General features: G+C 31.7%; 1 protein-coding gene across 4 annotated transcripts in view; it reads left to right on the top strand.

The window, feature by feature from the left end:
• The window catches only part of tanc1b (tetratricopeptide repeat, ankyrin repeat and coiled-coil containing 1b), a 229735-nt gene that overhangs the window by 143110 nt on the left and 65451 nt on the right, over positions 1 to 21174 (top strand). For all 4 annotated transcript variants that reach the window (XM_073845254.1, XM_073845253.1, XM_073845255.1 and 1 more), the window contains 3 exons: positions 2232 to 2513; positions 6253 to 6404; positions 19586 to 19817. In XM_073845254.1, coding sequence (XP_073701355.1) covers positions 2232 to 2513; positions 6253 to 6404; positions 19586 to 19817 — 666 coding nt within the window. The remainder of the gene's footprint in view (positions 1 to 2231; positions 2514 to 6252; positions 6405 to 19585; positions 19818 to 21174) is intronic.

The raw sequence follows: 21174 nt of genomic DNA, 5'->3' as shown, positions 1-21174 counted from the left end.
AAGTTTACACCCCCCCTTTCAGAATCTGCAATATGTTCATTATTTTACCAAAATAAGAGGGATCATACAAAATGCATATTATTGTTTATTTAGTACATACCCGCATAAGAAATTTACATATAGTCCACAAGAGAAAATAATAGTTGAATTTATGAAAACGACCCTATTCAAAAGTTTACATCCCCTTGATTCTAAATACTGTGTTTGTTTTTTTTGTTTTTTTGGTTTACAGATAGTTGTTCATGAGTCTCTTGTTTGTCCTGAACAGTTAAACTGCCCGCTGTTCTTCAAAAAAATTCTTCAGGTCCCACAAATTCTTTGGTGTTCCTGCATTTTTGTGTATTTCAACCCTTTCCAACAATGACTGCATGATTTTGAGATCCATCTTTTCAAACAACTGAGGGACTCTTATGCAACTATCACAGAAGGTTTGAACGCTCACTGATGCTTCAGAAGGAAACAATGCATTAAGAGCCAGGGGTGAAAACTTTTGAACAGAATGGAGATGTGTGCATTTTTTTTTTTTCCTAAATATCACATTTTTTTCATTTAGTACTGTCCTTTAGAAGATACTTGCATTTTTTTTTTTTTTTGCATCAGTGAGTGTTTGAACCTTCTGTAATAGTTGCAACTGAGAGTCCATCAGTTGTCCTCAGTGTGAAAAGATGGATCTCAAAATCATACAGTCATTGTTGGAAAGGGTTCGAATACACAAAAGTGCTGGAAAACTAAAAATAAATTTGGAACCTGAAGAATTTTTCTGAAGAACAGCAGGCAGTTTAACTGTTCAGGACAAACAAGGGACTTATAAACAACTATCACTAACCAAAAAAAAAATCATTCATTTTTTATGAATCCAACTATTGTTTTTTCTTGTGGACTATATGTAAACATCTTTTATGTGAAATATTTTATTCAGGTCATTACTAAATAAACAATAACATGCAATCACACATGATTTGTATGATTAATTGCAGATTTTCACCCCAAATGTGCATTACCTTCATGCAATAAATAAATAAAAAGGGCTTAATTATCTTTATGTAAAAAATATAATTTCTTATTTCTTAAATAATCTTTTACATTTTCTCTTTTTGTGGGATAAAATGTGACCTGTTTGGTGAGATTTACCCACAATGTTTTATTTTGCAATCAGTAAAACCTTTCCGTATAGATACGTTTACCCATTCAGGACTTAAATGTGATTAAGGAAATGCTCTCCATACACTTCCTGCGGTGAATGGAAGTGTTCTAAATGGTTAAGCCCATTAATAATGCAGGAGAACATATTTAAATACATGTTTTTTTCCCCCTCTGTCCATCTGTTTGCCTGTTTCTCTTACATAAACGCTGCTGTACCCTGAGGGTGGAGCTAATGTGTGTTCTGCAGGAGCTGCTGCGTGTGTGTCAGTGTTGAGCTGTTATTCTGACCTTGTTGAATGTTCTGATAAATAATGAGGAAAACATCAGAGGTTTGATTCAATCGCAGCCAGTGGCAGCAGAGATTCATCAGCTCTGATCAGTGCAGCATTCAGCTCCAGTGGTTTTTATTCCAGTTTTCGCAATCCATGTATCAGGTGTGTGAGGTTAGATAGATAGATTCAATTTCATCTGAAATGCAGTACCAGCATGCACATCTGTGCACATCTAGTTTATATATTTACATTTTTGGTGCGGTTAACCCAAAAAATCAATTATTAACTGAATAAAACTGGTGCATGACTTTTTGTGTACTTTTCAAGCACAAAATATTTATTTTGCGTCATAGAGTCACTACTATAAAAGTGTTCATATACAAAACTAATGTCGCAATATCAGTAACGCACATGGCCATGTCTGTTTTTATTTGCACAAACAGCTACTAAAAGTGATGAAAGTCTGTAATATAATGTCACAGCACTATATTCCAGCATCCCATTATGGCTTCTTTATGCTCTTTCACACATATTTTGTCTCATGTACAATAAAATCTCACTTTGGGGTGACATTGAGGGTGTTTAAAACGCACATTTGACAAGTTTAACTGTCAGCAGTCTTAAAAACCAATGATTATGTGATCTTTTATCGCATTTGAAGCAGTAAAAGCTTTATTATTAAGTATAGCCTTCATTCTAAAGTCACGTCAGTGGCTGACTAAATCAGGACATGTGAAGGTAAAGCCTAAACTAAGAAACAACACTTTAGTTTGGTTTGCATATGAGTAAACATACATGTTTTGTGTGTTTTTGCAGCCCGATTTGCTCCGTACAAGCCCACTGACATCATGCTCAAGCCGCTGCTGTTTGAGGTTACCAGCATCACCACTGACTCTGTGTTCGTGGGCCGTGATTGGCTGTTCCAGCAGCTGGAGGACGACCTGAGGCCCAGCGAATCGGGCGAGAGCCCTGGCTCCATCATCGTGGGCAACGTGGGCTTCGGCAAAACCGCCATCATCTCCCGTCTGGTGGCCCTCAGCTGCCATGGTGGCCGTATGCGACAGATCGCATCCAACAGCCCGAGCGCATCTCCAAAAAGTACGTTTTGTACGTTGTTTGATAACACGCCTGTTTCAAAACATTGTGCATGAAACGCAATGAGAAAAAATATTGTGTAAAACGTTACCTTTCTTACCTAAGTTGTTGCATTTATTAATGCATTTGAAAGAGGATTCTTCTCACGAAGGCTACATTTATTTAATTGAAAAACACTGTAAAATACAGTAAAATTGTAAAACATTTTTACAATTTAAAACAACTATTTGCTAGCTCTGAAGATAGGCTACTTGCCTTACAGACATGAAAAATATGTGAAATGTTTACTATTAAATGAACCAATTCAAACCCAGGACACCATTGACTCTTCCTCTTTCATTTTATTCAAGTTTGACATCAACTTATCAGGGTTCGTACGGTCATGAAAAACCTGGAAAAGTCATGGAATTTTAAAATGGCAATTTCCAGGCCTGGAAAAGTTTTGGAAAATTAAATTAACCCACAAAGTTTTGGAAAAGTCATGGAAATTTGTTTCACCATCTCTGTATATTAGAATATTGCTGATAATTTTGTTTAAATTCCAGTTAACGAGCGCACAAACGGTCACGTGATCGGTCGCGCGGGGTAACCAGTCTATGGGGGTAACGGCGACTCGCAGTTTTGTATCAAATGTAAGGCCATAAAAGTTATAAATATTTAAAATGGTAAAAGAAAAGTCTTGATTATAATTTAAGAGGTCTTACAGTTGGGGACGGAAAGACGATCGCGATAGGGTTGGATAAATCTTCAAAAAGGCAATGATGTCATTGAATAAATATGTGCACTGCACGTTTCAAAGTCAAAACGCTGCACGGATGTCTATATATGAAAATGTATCTGAAGGGAACAGACTGTCCTCAGAAACGTGTTGCATGTTCATTTCTTGTCTGACAAAACAGCGTAAATGCTGATTTGTGTACAGCTGTTACTAGGGAAACTAATATTTCAGCGCTCCTAAAGCGCCCCCTAGTGACAAAGAATTATTTTTATTTCCATTTTTTTTCCAGGTTTTTATGGTCAAATTATTGCAATTATCTATATATCTTATATATATATATATATATATATATATATATATATATATATATATATATATATAAACATTTTTGATTAAAATTTAAACTCCTATCTGATTTTCAATTTTTAAAAAAAAAAAAAAGGTATTTTTTATTTGGGCTAGTTAAATTAATTTTCGGGCTCCCAAAATCTGATGAGTGCCTGCCCAAAGGGCTACCAGAGATTTTGACATTTTGCGACCCCTGAGCCGTCAATGACTCCCTGTCACTGACACTGCGCTCCGCTTAACTTGGAACTGGATGTTTTCTCTCTCTCTCTCTCTCTCTCTCTCTCTCTCTCTCTCTCTCTCTCTCTCTCTCTCTCTCTCTCTCTCTCTCTCTCAACCAAACCCTGTTCTGGCGTTGCACAAACTGCATGGCTATTATAAGGGTATGAAATGTGTGTGTGTGTGTGTGTGTGTGTGTGTGTGTTTTTTTATTGTGGACAATTAAAAGGTCTCCACAATCTGCTTTTGTAGAAATATAGTATATTTCGTGCTACAGCGCACATTCTGTCAGATACAATTCTGGTGCCTCCATGTCAATACACTGTACAACGCACAAAGCACACGTACGTTTGCAAGATGTCTGTTAAAGATCTATTGATCTGGAAAGCATCTGCTGTGTACAAACGTCTGGCAGACGTCTGTAAGATGTCAGTTTTACATACATTCTGAATCACAAACATCTAATAGAGGTCTATTTGACATCTGATAGGAAACGTCCAATAGACATATTGCAGATGAGCAAACTACGTCTTGCAGATGTAAATGCAGACGTCAAATAGACATCTCCCCATTTTTTTAGATGCTCCTAATTTTTTGAAGTTGGGAGCGCCAGTGCTACCAAGTAAAAAAGTTAATTTCGAGCCCTGATACATATACATTTCATGAAACATTAAGTCATGAATATTTACTTAAAGTCATGGAAAAGTCATGGAAAAGTCATGGAATTTTACTGGTAAAAATGTGTATGAACCCTGACTTATAGACATCAACTATTCATTATAAACAATATAACAAGGGAAAACTACAAAATATAAAAGAATATCTGTTTTCTGATAATTTTTTTGTAAAAAGTGTATAGGGTCACTAGAGACCCAAGGTGTGTAATAGTGTAAGTACATTTTATGTGTGCAAAATTATGTAAATATCTGATGACTCAATACGTGCAGTTCAGTTTTATTCAACTAGGTGGCACTGTTTAAGTAAGGGATAATGTACTGGCAGCCGGTAGTTATCGCAGATGTCTCAACTGACCAATCAGAATCAAGCATTCCAAAGAGCCGTGTAATAATAGACAATAATGATGTGATGTTTCACTCATAACTATTGCAGCAAAACAACAAAAGAATATCATCAGCAAAAATGTAACTTGTTTGAATGCCTTTACTGCAGAGCAATTACTGTATGCAATAAAAAATAAATTTCATTGACATTTGATGGTGAATGTTGTGAATAAGCTGCCAGCAATCAAAATATTGACTTTGAAGTCATTAAAAATGATCGTTTTTAAGAATATGTTTGAGATTGGAAGTGCGCTCTGAGGATGACGGCTATGGTAAAATCATTTGCTCAAATTGAACCCTTCTAAGTTTCAAAAGGTAACGAAATATGCTTTATTTTATTCTTCTGTAATTGTTTTTAAAATATCAAGAGAGGTTTTTTGCAGTTGCAGAAGTTAGAGATCCATCTGTGCTGAATATATAGGTCTGGGTCGCTACGGACCTGAATATGTAATAATGATTGGCGAAACATTCATGTATTTAAGAGTTAAAAGGTCCTTGCTGAGTAATACATTACTTTTAAAAAAAAATTAAATGCTAATATATTTTAATCTCAACTGAACAATAATAACAAATAAAAATAAATAGTACAAAATTCTTGAAAAAAAAATCAAAAGGTCATATTTGTGTTTTTAATTGCTTGAAAAATAAATTGCATGTTTAAACGTTGATTTTCATGCATAGTTGTAAGAAAGTGTGTGAGAGAAAAGGCACTTGTAAATTTTGTTGCAGTTTTCAACACAATATTCATAATAATCATGCCAATTTTAAAATTTAAATAAATTGCCTGCTGTTCTTTAGAAAAATCCTTCAGGTCCCACAAATATTTTGTTTTTTTCTGTATTTTTGTGTATTTGTACTCTTTCCAACAATGACTGTATAATTTTGAGATCTATCTTTTCCCACTGAGGACAATTGAGGGACTCATATGCAACTATTACAGAAGATTCAAACACTCACTGAAAAAATCATGCATTAAGATGAATTTGAATTAAAAATGATATTTAGGGAAAATTATACACATTTCCGTTCTGTTCAAAAGTTTTCACCCCCAGCTCTTAATGCATCTTTTTTTATTCTGTTCCTTTTTCTGTGACAGCAAATGCAATATAAGTCCATTTAATGTTATTGTTAATCATGTCAATCATGCCAATTCACAAATTAAAAATTAAAATATATATATATATTTTTTAAATGCAAATAAAATTCATTTTAATATAAAAAAAACAAATAATTTCCGATTTTAAACTTATTTTAAAATGCTAAAAATATTCCCTGTCCATGATCTTAACTCATCTTCTGTATACTCTGAGATGTGTATTGATGTTTGACTCCTCTCAGTAGAATTGCAGCAGCTGGCGTTATTTGTGCTCATCTGGATATTTATCTGTCTCATGTCCAGGTGGGGAGCCGAGTTCAGATCTGCCTCTGAGTCAACCGCCTCAGCCGACCCCTCCGCCCAGCGCCACCAACACCCTGCGATCCAGCAGCTGTCCCAGCACACCTGAGCTGCAGCGGCGCCGCGAGGAGGCCGTCAAACGCCTGGCTGCCAAGGTAGACGCACAAACCTTTTCATGATGCTTTTATTAATCCAAAAGTCCATAATGATGCTTCCTCCAGTGAAAAAGTCAATCTTTGTTGTCCTCTCACATCAAAATCCACCTACATATTTGTTCAGAACTGCTTTGGACTGTAAATGGTGCTTGATCTGTGCAGATTTCTCACCTGATTCAAAGAATGTAATATTATAGATGGATTTGTTTCTTACAAATGTGCAGCTTTTCACTTCACAGGATGTTAGTTGTTGGACTGGAGTGGTGTGGATTTAATTGTGTTGTGAAAGTGTTTTAACCCTTAAAGACCTAGACCCTTTTTGGGCCACCTGACGCACCTGTACTTTTCTTTGTTTTTTTCAGACCTGTTCTAGCAGTCAGCATCAATTGCCATATATCATTATAAACAGGAGAACTTGAACTTTATGTCTAGTTATTTAAAAAATCCCAATTTTCCTTTTGTTTTCTCTAAAAATGAGTGAATTTCTAGAATTTTAGAAAAAAGGCTAGCAACAATTGGGTGTTTTACTCAAACAAAAACTCTCGAAGTTTGGATTTTTTTCCTTAGAAATTTGTATTTAGGTGTTTTACACTTCCAAATAAAATTTTGTCTGTTTATAACATTCCCCAAGCAAGTTATAACCATTTATTACACTATTATTATAGGCGCTTTTCAGTGAAAAACAGGCCCTAAAAAATAGACCTGTCCAAAAATGTTTCAGGAGCAAAGTCATAGCAGATACAGTGTTATATAATAGCAAAACACAGTAAAAAAGTTACTTTTTCAGATAAATATGTGACCCTGGACCACAAAACCAGTCTTAAGTCGCTGGGGTATATTTGTAGCAATAGCCAAAAATACATAGTATAGGTCAAAATTATTGATTTTTCTTTTATGCCAAAAATCATTAGGAAATTATGTAAAGATCATGTTCCATGAAGATTTTTTGTAAAATTCCTACTGTAAATACATCAAAATGTAATTTTTGATTAGTAATATGCATTGTTAAGAACCTAACTTGGACAACTTTAAAGGTGTTTTTCTCAGTATTTTGATTTTTTTGCACCCTCAGATTCCAGATTTTCAAATAGATGTATCTCGGCCAAATATTGTCCTATCCTAACAAACCATACATCAATAGAAAGCTTATTTACTGAGCTTTCATATGATGTATACATCTCAGTTTTGTAAAATTTAACCTTATGACTGGTTTTGTGGTCCAGGGTCACATATATTCTAAATCTGAGTATAAACAATAAACACGAACAATGTAGGAAGTAGTGAAAACACAAATTTGTTGTCTTGTGCAAAAATATAAACAGTCCAAATTATTCACAAACTACACACAAAATGAAAGGGAAATATACAGAGTGCAACAAAAAAAATAGTGCAAATAATCTTTACAAACTATATAAGAATTAGTTACATAATATAACAACCAAATAGATGGATCTGCTGGCTATAGTCTGCGTCGGAAACTATTTTACCGGGACATCGCCTGGTGAAGCGATTATCCGATATGTACTGCTGTTTCATCCTTGTTTTTGGTTTGTGTTAAGTCAAAGAGCTCTGTCGTGAGTATTTCTGTGCTTTTTCAAAGAGTGCTGTCATGCAAATGTGTTATTTTGCGTTTGTTTTCATGCAAGATGTGCTTTACTTTCACTTTGCGTTTGTTCAGATTTCCAAAGAAACATTCTAATCGGTGGTTCAAAAGACCAAAACCTGTGTTTATTGGTTGAATTGATGACAGTTTGAACCAATCTGGGCACGGGGGTGGGACTTAGCATCAACAATCATTTTGTTTGGCTCAGAGGAACCAAATGCATTGGTTTGATCTGACGAATCAGTGCTGAGGAAATGTGATGACGTAATCATGCTCACTACGGAGCCGGTTCAAAAGTTCTTAAACATTTAAGAACAATAGTTATTTTTGGCCGCGGGCAGCTGTCTCGGTCTTTGAGGGTTAATAGCGTAAATCTCGTTTAAACTTTAGTAGAATAAACAGTGTTAGGATTGATACGATTTATTTCAGTGAATCACTTCACACAGTCTCATTTAAAGAATCAATTCAAATCAAAACTCGGATTCAGCGATTCATTTGCATCGTCACTCTGGCATTTTTATGCATTTAAAAGTAGCCTATATCTGTTTGTAAATGTTGACCCTGTGACTTATTGCATTGGTGCATGTAATTGAAAGCTACAAAATATCCATACGGTTGGTTGGAAGACATTTTTGACTCCAACCCAGCCATGCTATAATTTCCTACATTTTCTCTAAAATGAGCTTTACGCTGAGTGAATGTTGGCCGACCTCATGAAGCTTGTGTTTCACAACTAATTCATGCACATTTACCCATAATCAAACAAAACAAAGCCTGAAATCCAATCTATGTTGATCTGACACATTCCAGCATTGATTGTTGATTAGTAGATGAACTGTGTGGACACTGGACTGAATCCTCCCACAGAAAATGTATCTGGTTTGAGCTTCCTGTATGTATAGGGTGTTTCAGTCTTGTGTTGGAGTGGGCGGCTCTCAGCTGCGATCCTAATGAAAGCGCACAGGTGTGCTGCAGCCGAATCACAGGTGCAGGATCATGACCTCTTGCTTGATCTACAGTGCTGACAGTGTCTTATGTAAGATGTGTATGTTGATTATTTCTTAAATTATCTGGGTATTTCATATTTTGCATGATGCTCCAAAAAGAAAAACCACGCATTAAGAGCTGAGGGGTGAAAACTTTGTGAATTTAAAGATCAGGGTGAATTTAACTTATTTTGTCTTCTGGGAAACATGCATCTTCTGTAGCCACTAAAGGACAGTGCTAAATGGAAAAAAATATGATATTTAGGGAAAATAAGAATAATATATACATTTCCGTTCTGTTCAAAAGTTTTCATGTTTTCATTCAAATGCAATATAAGTAAATTTAATGTTATTGAGAGCCTCTCAAAGTAAATCCATCTACTAAATATTTGCTATGTATATATTGCATGCAATATATTGTTTTATGAGAATACTTTTACAGATCCATTTGTATGGCATTTTAAAATGCTTTTTTGGATTATCATACTAGGATATTGGCTGTTTATTAGTATTTACAAAGCACATATTAATGCCTTATTCTGCATGACTGTATTTTAGGTTAAACAACTGCCTTACTAACTATATAGATCATGTTAACTACTCAAACTTTCACATTTTGGTTTAATTTGCATGCATATGCAAATTAATGCATGCAAAATGTGGTGCATTTTCTTTGTGTAAAAGCGTTTTGCAAAATAAAAATGTTTACATCATAACAATGTAACAATGTTATATAAAAACGTCAACAAAATATCCTGTCTGTGCTTGACAAAACAAAAAATGTAATTACATTTATTTTAATAATAATAAAAATAATATAACAATTTACTTAAATTTCTTCCAAACAAAACACATACAATATATTAAATTTTATTTTGTTTTTTTATTAATGCTTATTTTAAGGGCCTATTGTACTATAGTTACTATTAACTAGCATGCATGTTACCAGGATATTGGCCTTTTATTAGTATTTTCAAAGCACATATTAATGCCTTATTCTGCATGACCTGATTTTAGGTCCTTAAACAACTCCCTTACTAACTATATAGATCATGTTAACTAGTCAAACTTTCACCTTTTGGTTTAATTTGCATGCATATGTTTCATATGCTCACTTATCATTAGGATAAGCACAATTTTTCAAAACGTCTTTCCTGTCTGTGCTTGACATTGCAATCTGACCACTTACATTACAGACCAAAAGTTTGGACACACCTTCTTATTCAAATGAATGAGAAGGTGTGTCCAAACTTTTGGTCTGTACTGTATATTTTTCTGTTTATTAAAGTTTTTACTCTACATTTGTGCAGTTTTCAGTGGGTTAGTGATACTTTTTAAATATATATAAATTAATAAATTAATATTTTTTAAATGTGTTTTTATACAAAAACTGCTTTTTTTATGTAAAATTCACTTTCTAAAAGACCCACATTTCTAACTGTAATTCATGGGGATAGCATGGATAATTTCACATGGTTTAGTGTAAGATTTTTGCCCATCTTTTGGAAAATCCAGTTTTAAAAGTAAAAAAAACAACTACAAATAACTTTTACCAGTAGGTGGCTGCAGAGCTCCACTATTTGCTATTTGACCACCTGAAAGATATTTTTTCACAAGTTTTTCAGTTGAATTTATATCTACAGTACAGACCAAAAGTTTGGACACACCTGAATGAGAAGGTATGTCCACACTATTGGTCTGTACTGTATATAAATGAAAAACTATATTCTTGTGACCTTCTGTCAGGCATTTATTATAAAATGCTCTTATTTTTCATTTGCAGTGACTCATTCGGTGTCCTCAGATGATTTCAGATGAGTTTTGTTCATAGAAGTAGGCTTTATGCAACTGCAAAGTGAACAAAGTTTCTAATTGACTAACTGAAAATTGAATTATTTTTTCAATTAGGTGTAGTTTTTTTGCTTTCACATAGATTTTGCAGACAGCCTCAGACAGTCACGTAGCTGGTTTTAGCGCAGACTGACTGGTGATTCATGTGTCTTGTTTGAAGAGCACATGCAGTTGTGCAGTAATGCTGCTAATGGACTGTGATGAATATGTGCTAATGTCAGAGTTTTAATGGAGGACCTGCGCTTCAGTCTGATGCTCTTTCTCCTCAGACTGATATGTTTATGGTGAATGATGAAGAATTACATCAGATGCTGTTGCTTTGTGTTTTGAGACTTCAAGAGCATAATTCAAAACTGAATTTAAAATGCGTTAAAGTTCTGATTCCTGATTTCGAATTCGAATTAAATTTGAATTGTAGCAAACAGGGTGCAGAAATGTTTGGGGTCAATACGATTTTTTAAAATGTTTTAATGATAAAAAAAAGTAATATCTGCTCTTCAAGGCTGCATTTATTTGATCAAAAATACAGTAAAAACAGTAATATTGTGAAATAATATTACAATTTAAAGTAACTGTTTTCTATGTATGTATATATTAAATTGCAATTTATTTCTGTATTTTAAAGCTGAATTTTCAGCATCATTACTTTAGTCTTTAGTGACACGATTGTTTAGAAATCATTCTAATATGCTGATTTTCAGAATTATTTGATGAAAAAAGATCAAAGAAATTGTATTTATTCCAAATTTAATTTTAAATTTTATTTAAAATCTTGACCCAGATAATAAAATTTGATTTTATTTATTTATTTATTTTATTATTATTTTTTTTTTATTTTATTCTATAGATGCATGTGTCCAAAGAAACATTGCATTGCATTACATTCAAGCTGTACATATGTTTTTGCATTAAATAAAATAAAATCTTAAAAACTTAAACAGAATTACTACAATTAAAAGTAACTGTTCTCTCTCTCTCTCTCTCTCTCTCTCTCTCTCTCTCTCTCTCTCTCTCTCTCTCTCTCTCTCTCTCTCTCTCTCTCTCTCTCTCTCTCTATATATATATATATATGTATGTATATATTAAATAGAAATTTATTTCTGTTTTTAAAGCTGAATTTTCCACATCGTTACTCAAGTCTTCAGTGTCACATGATCCTTCTGAAATTTTTATTTTATTTTGTTTTGTTTTGTTTTGTTTTGTTTTGCACATTTCCAGGAGCTCAAATTTATGACCTCTACCATTTGAACAAAAGGGTTTTATTTTATTTATTATTATTTTACTTTATTTTATTTTTCTTCAATAATGAAAACATGAAGTTTGTATTCTATATACAAATCCTATTTTTTTAAATATTATTAATTTTATTTAACTTTTTTTTGCAACAGTAAAAAAATTAAATTTATAAAAATTAATTCTTAGAATTATTACAATTTAAAGTAACTGTTTTCTATGTTTGTATATATATGTATATATATATATATATATATATATATATATATATATATATATATATAAAATTTTCAGCATCATTACTCCAGTCTTCAGTGGCACATGATCCTTCAGAAATCATTCTAATATGATGAATTTTAGAATTCTTTGATTAAAAAAATATCAAAGAAACTGTATTTATTTGAAATATAAATCCTTTGTAACATTATACATGTCTTTACTGTCACTTTTGATCAGTTTAACATGTCCTTTCTAAATAAAAGTATTAATTTCTTTCAAAAAATGTCTTACTGACCAGTAACTTGCTCGAAAAGAATCATTAATATGTAAAAATATCATATCTGTGCAGCAGGTCCTGCAGTGCGAATGCAGCGTTAGGTTCCTCATTAGCACTCGTTGTGTGAAGCGAGAGAATCCCGGCGATGCCGTCTTGTGTTTTTAGGATGTGTGTTGCTTCAATATGTCTGATTCTGCTTTTGAAGTTCATAGAGTAGGGACTGGAGCGATGCCAGCGCTGTTGTTTGGAACGGCGTGTTTCAGCCTTTTGAAATGCAGAGGACTGAAGTTGCGATGGCGTGAACCCAACGACCCGCTTTCTTCTCAGTGTTGCTGAACTCAGTGGCAGCTCAAGTCACGATCTCTGCATTAAATCTGTGAATAACTAAACTAGTCCTGCTTCAGTGACCTGCTCTATATTGATCAAGCCTTTTGAAAGTCATGATTGTTTTGTGTAACATTCTTTGAGCAGTTGTAATGGCGAGGTCACTCTAAACAATATGCATATGAGCAACAGGATTTGTTGCCAAGGGCTTTGGTTATGAGTAATACAAAAGTAACAGATAATAATACATTAAAATGAGTGCAATATTTTATGCTTAATTTAATTTAAATTTTTTTTTTTTTACTGCATTAGATTCAAGTTATACATAAGTTTGTGCATTCCCTGGGACTTAAACCCACAAACCTATGGCCTCTACCAACTGAACAAAGGGATTTTATTTATTTTTTTATTTATATATATATATATATTTTTTTTTTTACTTTATTTTTTTTTCTTCAATAACAAAAATGAAGTTTGTATTCTATGTACAAATTTAAAAAAATATATTTTTTATTTATTTTATTTAATATTATTTATTTTTCTGCAACAATAAAAGCACAAATTTTGTAGAACTTGAAACAATAGTTTAGATTTTAAACCAAGATAATAAAATAAAATCAGGAGTTTAAATCTTTATTTTATTTTATTTTTCCGCAACAGTAAAAGCACAAATTTTGTATTATATGTAGAAATTAAAGCAAGAGTTCAGGTCCTCTATTATTATATTTTTAATTTTATGTTTTATTTTCTTTTTCTGCAACAACAACAACAAAATAATAATAATAATATAATTTGTAAATAAAATCGTAAAAATTTGTTAATAAAATAAATTCTTGAATCAAGAGTTTACATCTTTATTTTATTTTATTTTATTTTATTTTAAAATGTATTATTTTATTATTTATTTTATTTTATTTTCATTTTTCTGCAACAATAAAATCACAAATTGGACAACAAGAGTTTATTCTTATCTTATAATTTTATATTCTATTTTTTTGCAAGAATAAAAAAGGCAAATTACATTTTTTTTAATTAAATCTTGAACTAAGAGTTTAAATCTTTATTTTATAATTTTATTTTTACTTTATTTTATTTTCCTTCCCTTCAATAATAAAAACATGACTTTTTTATTCTATGTACAAATCCTCTATTTTAAAAACATATTATTAATTTGATCATTTATTATTTTATTATTCAAGAGTTTAGATCCTCTATAATTTTTATTTTATTTTATTTTATTATTTTTATTTAAATTTTTCTGCAGCAATAAATTGTAATAAATAAATAAATAATTCTTGAACCAAGAGTCTCTTTATTTTATTTTATATTTTTATTTTATTTTATTTATTTTTTTACTTTATTATATATTTCTTCCCTTCAATAATAAGAAAATGAAGTTTGTATTCTATGTACAAAACCTCTATTTTAAAAATCTATTATTTATTTTATTTTTTGTTATTTCATTTTATTTTATTTGCATTGTTCTGCAACAATAAAAGCTCAAATTTAATTTATTTTTATTTTATAATTTTATTTTTAATTAATTTTTTCAGCAACAATTAATTTTTTTAAAATAAATAAATAAAGTAAATGAATAAAATCTTAAACCAAGATAATAAAATAAAATCTTGAACCAATATTTAATTTTTTAATTTAATTTAATTTAATTTAATTTAATCTAATTTTATGAAAACATCTCAAATATATGACATAAAATTGAAGATGAATTAAAAGGAATTAAACATCCATTCATCTGATTTAGCAGCTTTTAGTGATTCAGATGACTGGATACTGACAGTTTCACCAGTTTGGTGTTACATATGCAACATGTACAGTACAGTATTATTAATTTGATCGCTCTATGCCATCACAGCTTGTTTTCTAAAGGTAAAGGTACAGATTATTTTAGAAAGATGTTGACAAACTGGCTCTTTTAATGGCGACGTAAGATTCTGGAGTGACATGAGACTAGGGTGTGTTACAGAAATTCGTGGAATATTGCATTTGATCTCCCAGGGACCTGAAGCGCAGTACCGTGGGTTTGAGTCGAGCTCGGTGCATCTCCGTCTTAATAGGCCGAGCTGTCCTCTGTCAAACACAATGTGAACTAAATGATGTATCAAGCATGTTTCCCGGGGGACCTGCCGTCCCTCGCGTGTTACCATGGCAACAGGTGAGCAGGGTGGTCATTTGGTCGCGTTTAAAGAGAATCGCACCCACGTGGGCGCAGCAGACAGCGGCAAATTACACATCCACAGATAAGACAAAAGCACTTCATTAGAGGCTCATCACTAATCAGTTTACAGCGGAATGCTATGTTTTTAACAAACCAGCGTGTGGCGTTTGGCAGATCAAATTGGGTGTATTCCAATCAATCCCTGCATGCATCAGTCACATAAGCGCAAGCTGATTAGTGGAGCTCTCTCTATTAGTTTGTTGACTGATTCATTTGTGTATTTGCAGTTGGTGCTGTGTTGATGGAGAATTGATTAACTTTATCTTTTAATACCTGTTTGCAATTATACACGCAGGCGCTAAATCCTCTTCACACACCATATTGACTTACAGCACATTCTGCCTAAGAACTCACCACTTAGACAGGAAACGGCTGCACATCTGCATTATATTATATTATATTATATTATAGTTTATTATAGTATATTATATTATATCCTTCATTTTTTTTTCTTTTTTAATATCTACTTTCACTCAGATACTTTACATTTTAGAAGTAAAATGGGTTGCACAAATTGTTTTATTTAAATTCTACAATCATATTATATTATGATATGATATTATATATTATATTAGATTATTATTATTTTATCCTACATTTTTTCTTTTTTTAATATCTACTTTCACTCAGATACTTCACATTTCACATTACATACAGTATAAAATGAATTTAGAATATTTATATATATATATATTCTCAATTTATTTTTTTCGTTTTTTATTGTGTGTTTTCATATTTAATTTAGTTTAATTTCCTTTAATTTAATTAAAATGTATTTTTAATTTTATTTTACCACAGAAAAAGAAAACCAGGATAAAATCATTGTAAACTCATCTGAATTTACTTAATTTACTTATGTTCCCTTTGTTTTCTTTTAATATTTTATTATTACTTTATTATTACTTATTATTATTATTATATTTTACATTTCTGAGCAAATGCATAAAGTAAACATTATGCAAAAATTAATATATAAGGATACATATAACAGAATTACATATTGCACATAATTAAATTATATATTCTATTATATTATGTGCTAGATCCACTATTATACCATATATATTTATTTATTCATCAATTATATATTTTTCATATTTTATTTTACTTTACGACAGAAAAGTATATTATATTATATTTATTATATTATATATTTCAGAGCAAATGCATAGAGTAAACATGGCAATATATCTATATATAAATATTTTTTTTTTGTCTTTGCCATGTTTACTCTATCCATTTTGCTCGCAAATATAATATAATATTATATAAATGACCCAATAATTATATTACATATAAATAAGTTCACATTGATTTTCCCCTGGTTTTCTTTTCTGTCGTAAAGTAAAATAAAATATGAAAAATACATAATAGAAGAATAAATAAATATATATGGTATAATAGTGGATCTAGCACATAATATAATATATAATTTAATTCTGTGCAATATATAATTCTGTTACATGCATGCTTATATAATATTTTTTTATGTTTACTTTATCCATTTGCTCAAAAATGTAAAATATAATAATAATTATAAGTAATAATAAAGTAATAATAAAATATTAAAAGAAAACAAAGGTAACATAAGTAAATGAATGTTAAATTAAATTAAATATGAGAATACACAATAAAAAAAAAATGGACCTAAACATTATATTATAATATTATATAATATATACACCATAATGCCATTTTTGGCTACATGGTTGCTGTCAGAAGCAGTGCAGCTTTGTGTAATTTATATTATATCCTTCCATATTTTTTTTCCTCTTGAATATCTAATACATTACTCAATACATCACATTTCAAAAGTAAAATAGGTTGCACAAATTGTTTTATCTTAATTCTATAATTATATTACATTTTAATTTAATTTATGTAGAGGTGGTTTATAAAAAATAATTGGGCGGAAATAATAGAGTTCACCATAATGGACAATTGTGGAAGAAATAATAAATATCTGAAAAGCTGTAGACTGTCCAAAAGTTCTAAGTATTGATTATTTAAAAAATGAACAAAGCAGAATGTACTGTTCTGCTCCTGGTTTGGTTGCTAAATGTCTCAATGCACAGATTTCTTATTCCTGTCTAAAGCCTGCGTGATGATTGTCTAATCAGCGTGTGGAAGGGTCGAGAGAAATGCACAGCAATCAAGAGATTGAGCCAGTTAAAGTGCGCTTTGGAGTGTTGGCTCAAAGCGAGTGAGTTAATGGTCCCTCCACCTGAAGCAGCTTTAGATTGATGCTCTTTTCCCAGACCTCATCTCAGGGTGAGAACTGTGCCGTTCCTATTAACCCCACCTGTCCAAATGGGAAATATCCCCATCTGTTAAACACAGCTTTCAATAATAAATCAGGACAAATTAAGAGGGTTCCTCAGAAGGTCTCTGCCAGGTTTCCTCACTCCGGCCAAACAAATCGTGAGCATCACTCCTGTGAACTCTGCGCTTAGGACATCGCTTCACTTCAGAGAGAAATATTTCATTTAGTAGATTCTCTTAGATCTGATACCTCCTTTGGGTATGTCAGATTTATTTATTTTTTAATTAATTTTTTTTATTTATTTTTTTTAACGAAAGAAGCCAACTGAGGTCGAGCATTCTGTTACCACAGAAAATTTTTATTTTTAGGCATTTTTAGGTATTTTTGAGTCCCTTTTAATTAAGGTCAACTCTGAATTTACTTCAAATGTTCCCTGTTGTTTTCTTTTGATGTTCCTCATTTAATGATCTCTGTCCATCTGTGTTCGGATCCGGGTGTTTTTATCCATCAGGCTGCTGAAGTTTTATCATTTGTAGCTCTAGGATGACTCGATGGCAGTGATGGGTCAGAACGGCTCTCATTTGTGAGCTGCATTATTTGTCAAGTGCAAACAGTGGCATGATATTGGGCTTCAGTGTTAGATCAACGTGGATTGAGAGGAGCTCCTGAAGGGCTCACAGAGCTCATGCTGTTCTGTTATGAGCTTCAGTTCTGCAGCCAATAATGACAACCTAGTTATAAAGACCAAAAGTTTTAAAAAGAGTTTGATCTGTCAGATTCCAAGCTGTGCTTGTGCCGACTGCAACTGTTTAGGCAATAAAAAATGATATATTATATTATATTATATTATATTATAATGTTTAAATCCATTATTGTTTATTTTATTTTATTTTATTTTATTATTTTATTTTATTTTATTTTATTTTATACCACGGATAAAGAAAGCCAGGGCAAAATTATTGTAAACTCATTGGAATTTACTTAAAATGTCCCCTATTGTTTTCTTTTAATATTTGTTGTGCATCAACAATATTTTATTTTATTTATTTTATTTTATTTATGTTTAAATCCTTTATTGTTCATTTTATTTTATATTTTATTTTATACCATATATAAAGAAAGTCAGAATACAATCTCTTTTATATTATAATTGTTTAATTTTATTTAATTTTATTTGATTTGATTTTATACCACATATGAAAAAAGCCAGGATAAAGTTATTGAAAACTCATTGGAATTTACTTAAGATGTGTGCATCAATTATATTATATTATATTATATTATATTATTTAATTTATTAAATTTTAATTAATTTTATTTTATTTTATTATTTTATTTTATTTTGATATTCTTGTCAGTATTTTCATAAACTTGGTCCATGATAATTGTCAGCTATATATACAGTGTATTGTTATATTGGTGCATCTAAATGACAATGATAAATGCTTATTTTGAGGAAAAACTGTGGAGAACATGCAATTTTTTTTATTATTTTACATAAAATATTTATTTTGAGTTCTTTTGACTACAAATTCAATTTGGTTGAAAAAAATGTTCCTCTGATTAGGAAAAAAAAAACATTTCAGCGCATATTCATAGAGTAAATTTGGAAATATACATTAAATATATTTTATAAATATATTATATTATATTGCATTTTATTATTTTATTTTCTTCTAAACAGTACTTCCATGGATTTGCTTTCAATTAATATTTTATTTTACCAAAATACATCACTTTTTGGAAGTAAATTGTGGTGCAAATGTTTTTTCATATTGATTTAAATATTCCATAATTATTTTATTTATTAATTATTATATTTGTAGGTGTTTTTTCTTACTTATTTGGACAAGATAATTATCAGCTGTATGTATTATATATATTATTTTTTTTACATATTGGTGCATATAAATTTATTTGGTGAAAAAGTGTGGAGAACATGCTTTTTTTAACTAGATTTTTACATTATTTTACTTCTTACATTAAACATTTTCAATCTATTTCACCTGTATGACTGTTTGAAATAATTGTTCCTCTGAAAAGCCATTTCAGTGCAAATGCATAGAGTAATCATGGCAATATATTACACATTGTATATAAATAACAGCAAATATTGCATGATTTGAAATGTAATTTCAATGAATATGAAGTTTCTAAGACAGTCTCTCTGTTTGTGGTTGTCTCTTCAGGTGGTGGCGTATCATTACTGCCAGGCTGATAACACATACACATGTCTGGTTCCTGAGTTTGTGCACAGCGTGGCTGCTCTCCTGTGCCGAGCGCATCAGCTGACCGCGTACAGAGAGCTGCTGTTGAAAGAGCCGCACCTACAGAGCATGCTCAGTCTGCGCTCCTGTGTTCAGGACCCCATGGCTGCCTTCCGCAGGGGCATCCTTCAGCCGCTCATCAACCTACGCAAAGGTACGCAAACATAAAACCAACACTTTGTCATTGCATTTTGTTTTAAGAAATTTTACCCATTTGCACTGGGGAAAAAAAAAAATTTTTTGCAGTGTGATCAGAAAGAAAACAATGGCACTTACACAGTCCTTGCATGCATTTCACTCAGAAATACACCACATTATATGATAAAAATGGTTTGCAAATGTCATTTCTTGTTGATTTTAATTCTTTAAAGGGGTCATCGGATGCAAAACTCACTTTTCCATGTTGTTTGAACATTAATGTGTGTTGACAGTTGGTGTACACAACCACCCTACAATGATAAAAATACACCCAGTGGCATTTTTTAATCTTTAAAGGTACTATCCCCTTTTTAAAATCAGGCCATTCTCAGCTTCTTGTCGATGTGACAGAGGCCACTCCCACGATAGTTGATTGACATGAGCGCCTTACCTTAGACCCGCCCTCACCGAGCTGCAGGTGAAGACAAGAATGTCTCTGATTGAGCGATTGAGGTGTTCTGTTGTTGGATGTAATAATGAACATAGCAGTAGTCATTTACTCCCGACATCTGAGCCGCTGAAGACGCTGAGGATTAACATTACTTTCATTTTTGAAAGCAAAGCACCGATCCCAATCTACATATGCATCTGTGTTCGTGCGAATCATTCGTGATGTAGCTTCACCCACAGCAGAATTGAGTGTAAGGGGTTTTTATGCATCTTTGCAAATGGCCTTTCTTAATAATGTGCTTGTTAGCAAGTTTTGCCGCTAACATTGGCTAAATGCGGCTAAAGTAAACATTACGGCTCATCATCCCACAGCAGAGAGGGGCGGGGCGAGCAGAGCTTATTAGCATTTAAAGGAACATGCAACAGAATAGCTCGCTCTAAAAATGGCAGATTTTGACAATGTTAAAAGAGTGTTGTTACTCTACCATTGAGAAATTTGAACCAAGGTATGTTATAGACTTCTCATTCAAGGGGTCATATGATGTTGCTAAAAAGTAGGGGTGGGAATCTTCAGGCACTTCACGATCCGATCCGATTCCGATTCTGGGGGTCACGATCCGATTCCAAAACGATTCTTGATCTACATTTTTACCCTAATTAATTCTTCTGCTGTGCAAATACAACTTTACAATTTTAAAAACATGTAAAATTGCAGTTTATATGCTTTTTTTATAGTTGAAATTTCTGTAAAAGTAGGTGTGTTAATCTTCACTGGTTTCAAGATTCAATTTAATTTAATAACTGTTTTCATTATTAACTAAATATCATGATACTCACATTCTTAGTTTTCAATTTTCATATGTTTTATATCAAATTTATTTTGTGCCAATTTTACTTTATTTTTTAAACTATAAATAAGTGTT

The sequence above is a fragment of the Garra rufa genome, chromosome 8, assembly GCF_049309525.1.
Source record: "Garra rufa chromosome 8, GarRuf1.0, whole genome shotgun sequence".
NCBI classification, from domain to species: domain Eukaryota; kingdom Metazoa; phylum Chordata; class Actinopteri; order Cypriniformes; family Cyprinidae; genus Garra; species Garra rufa.
The sequence above is the reverse complement of the archived record's forward strand: the minus strand, read 5'-3'. Positions and strand labels throughout refer to the sequence as shown.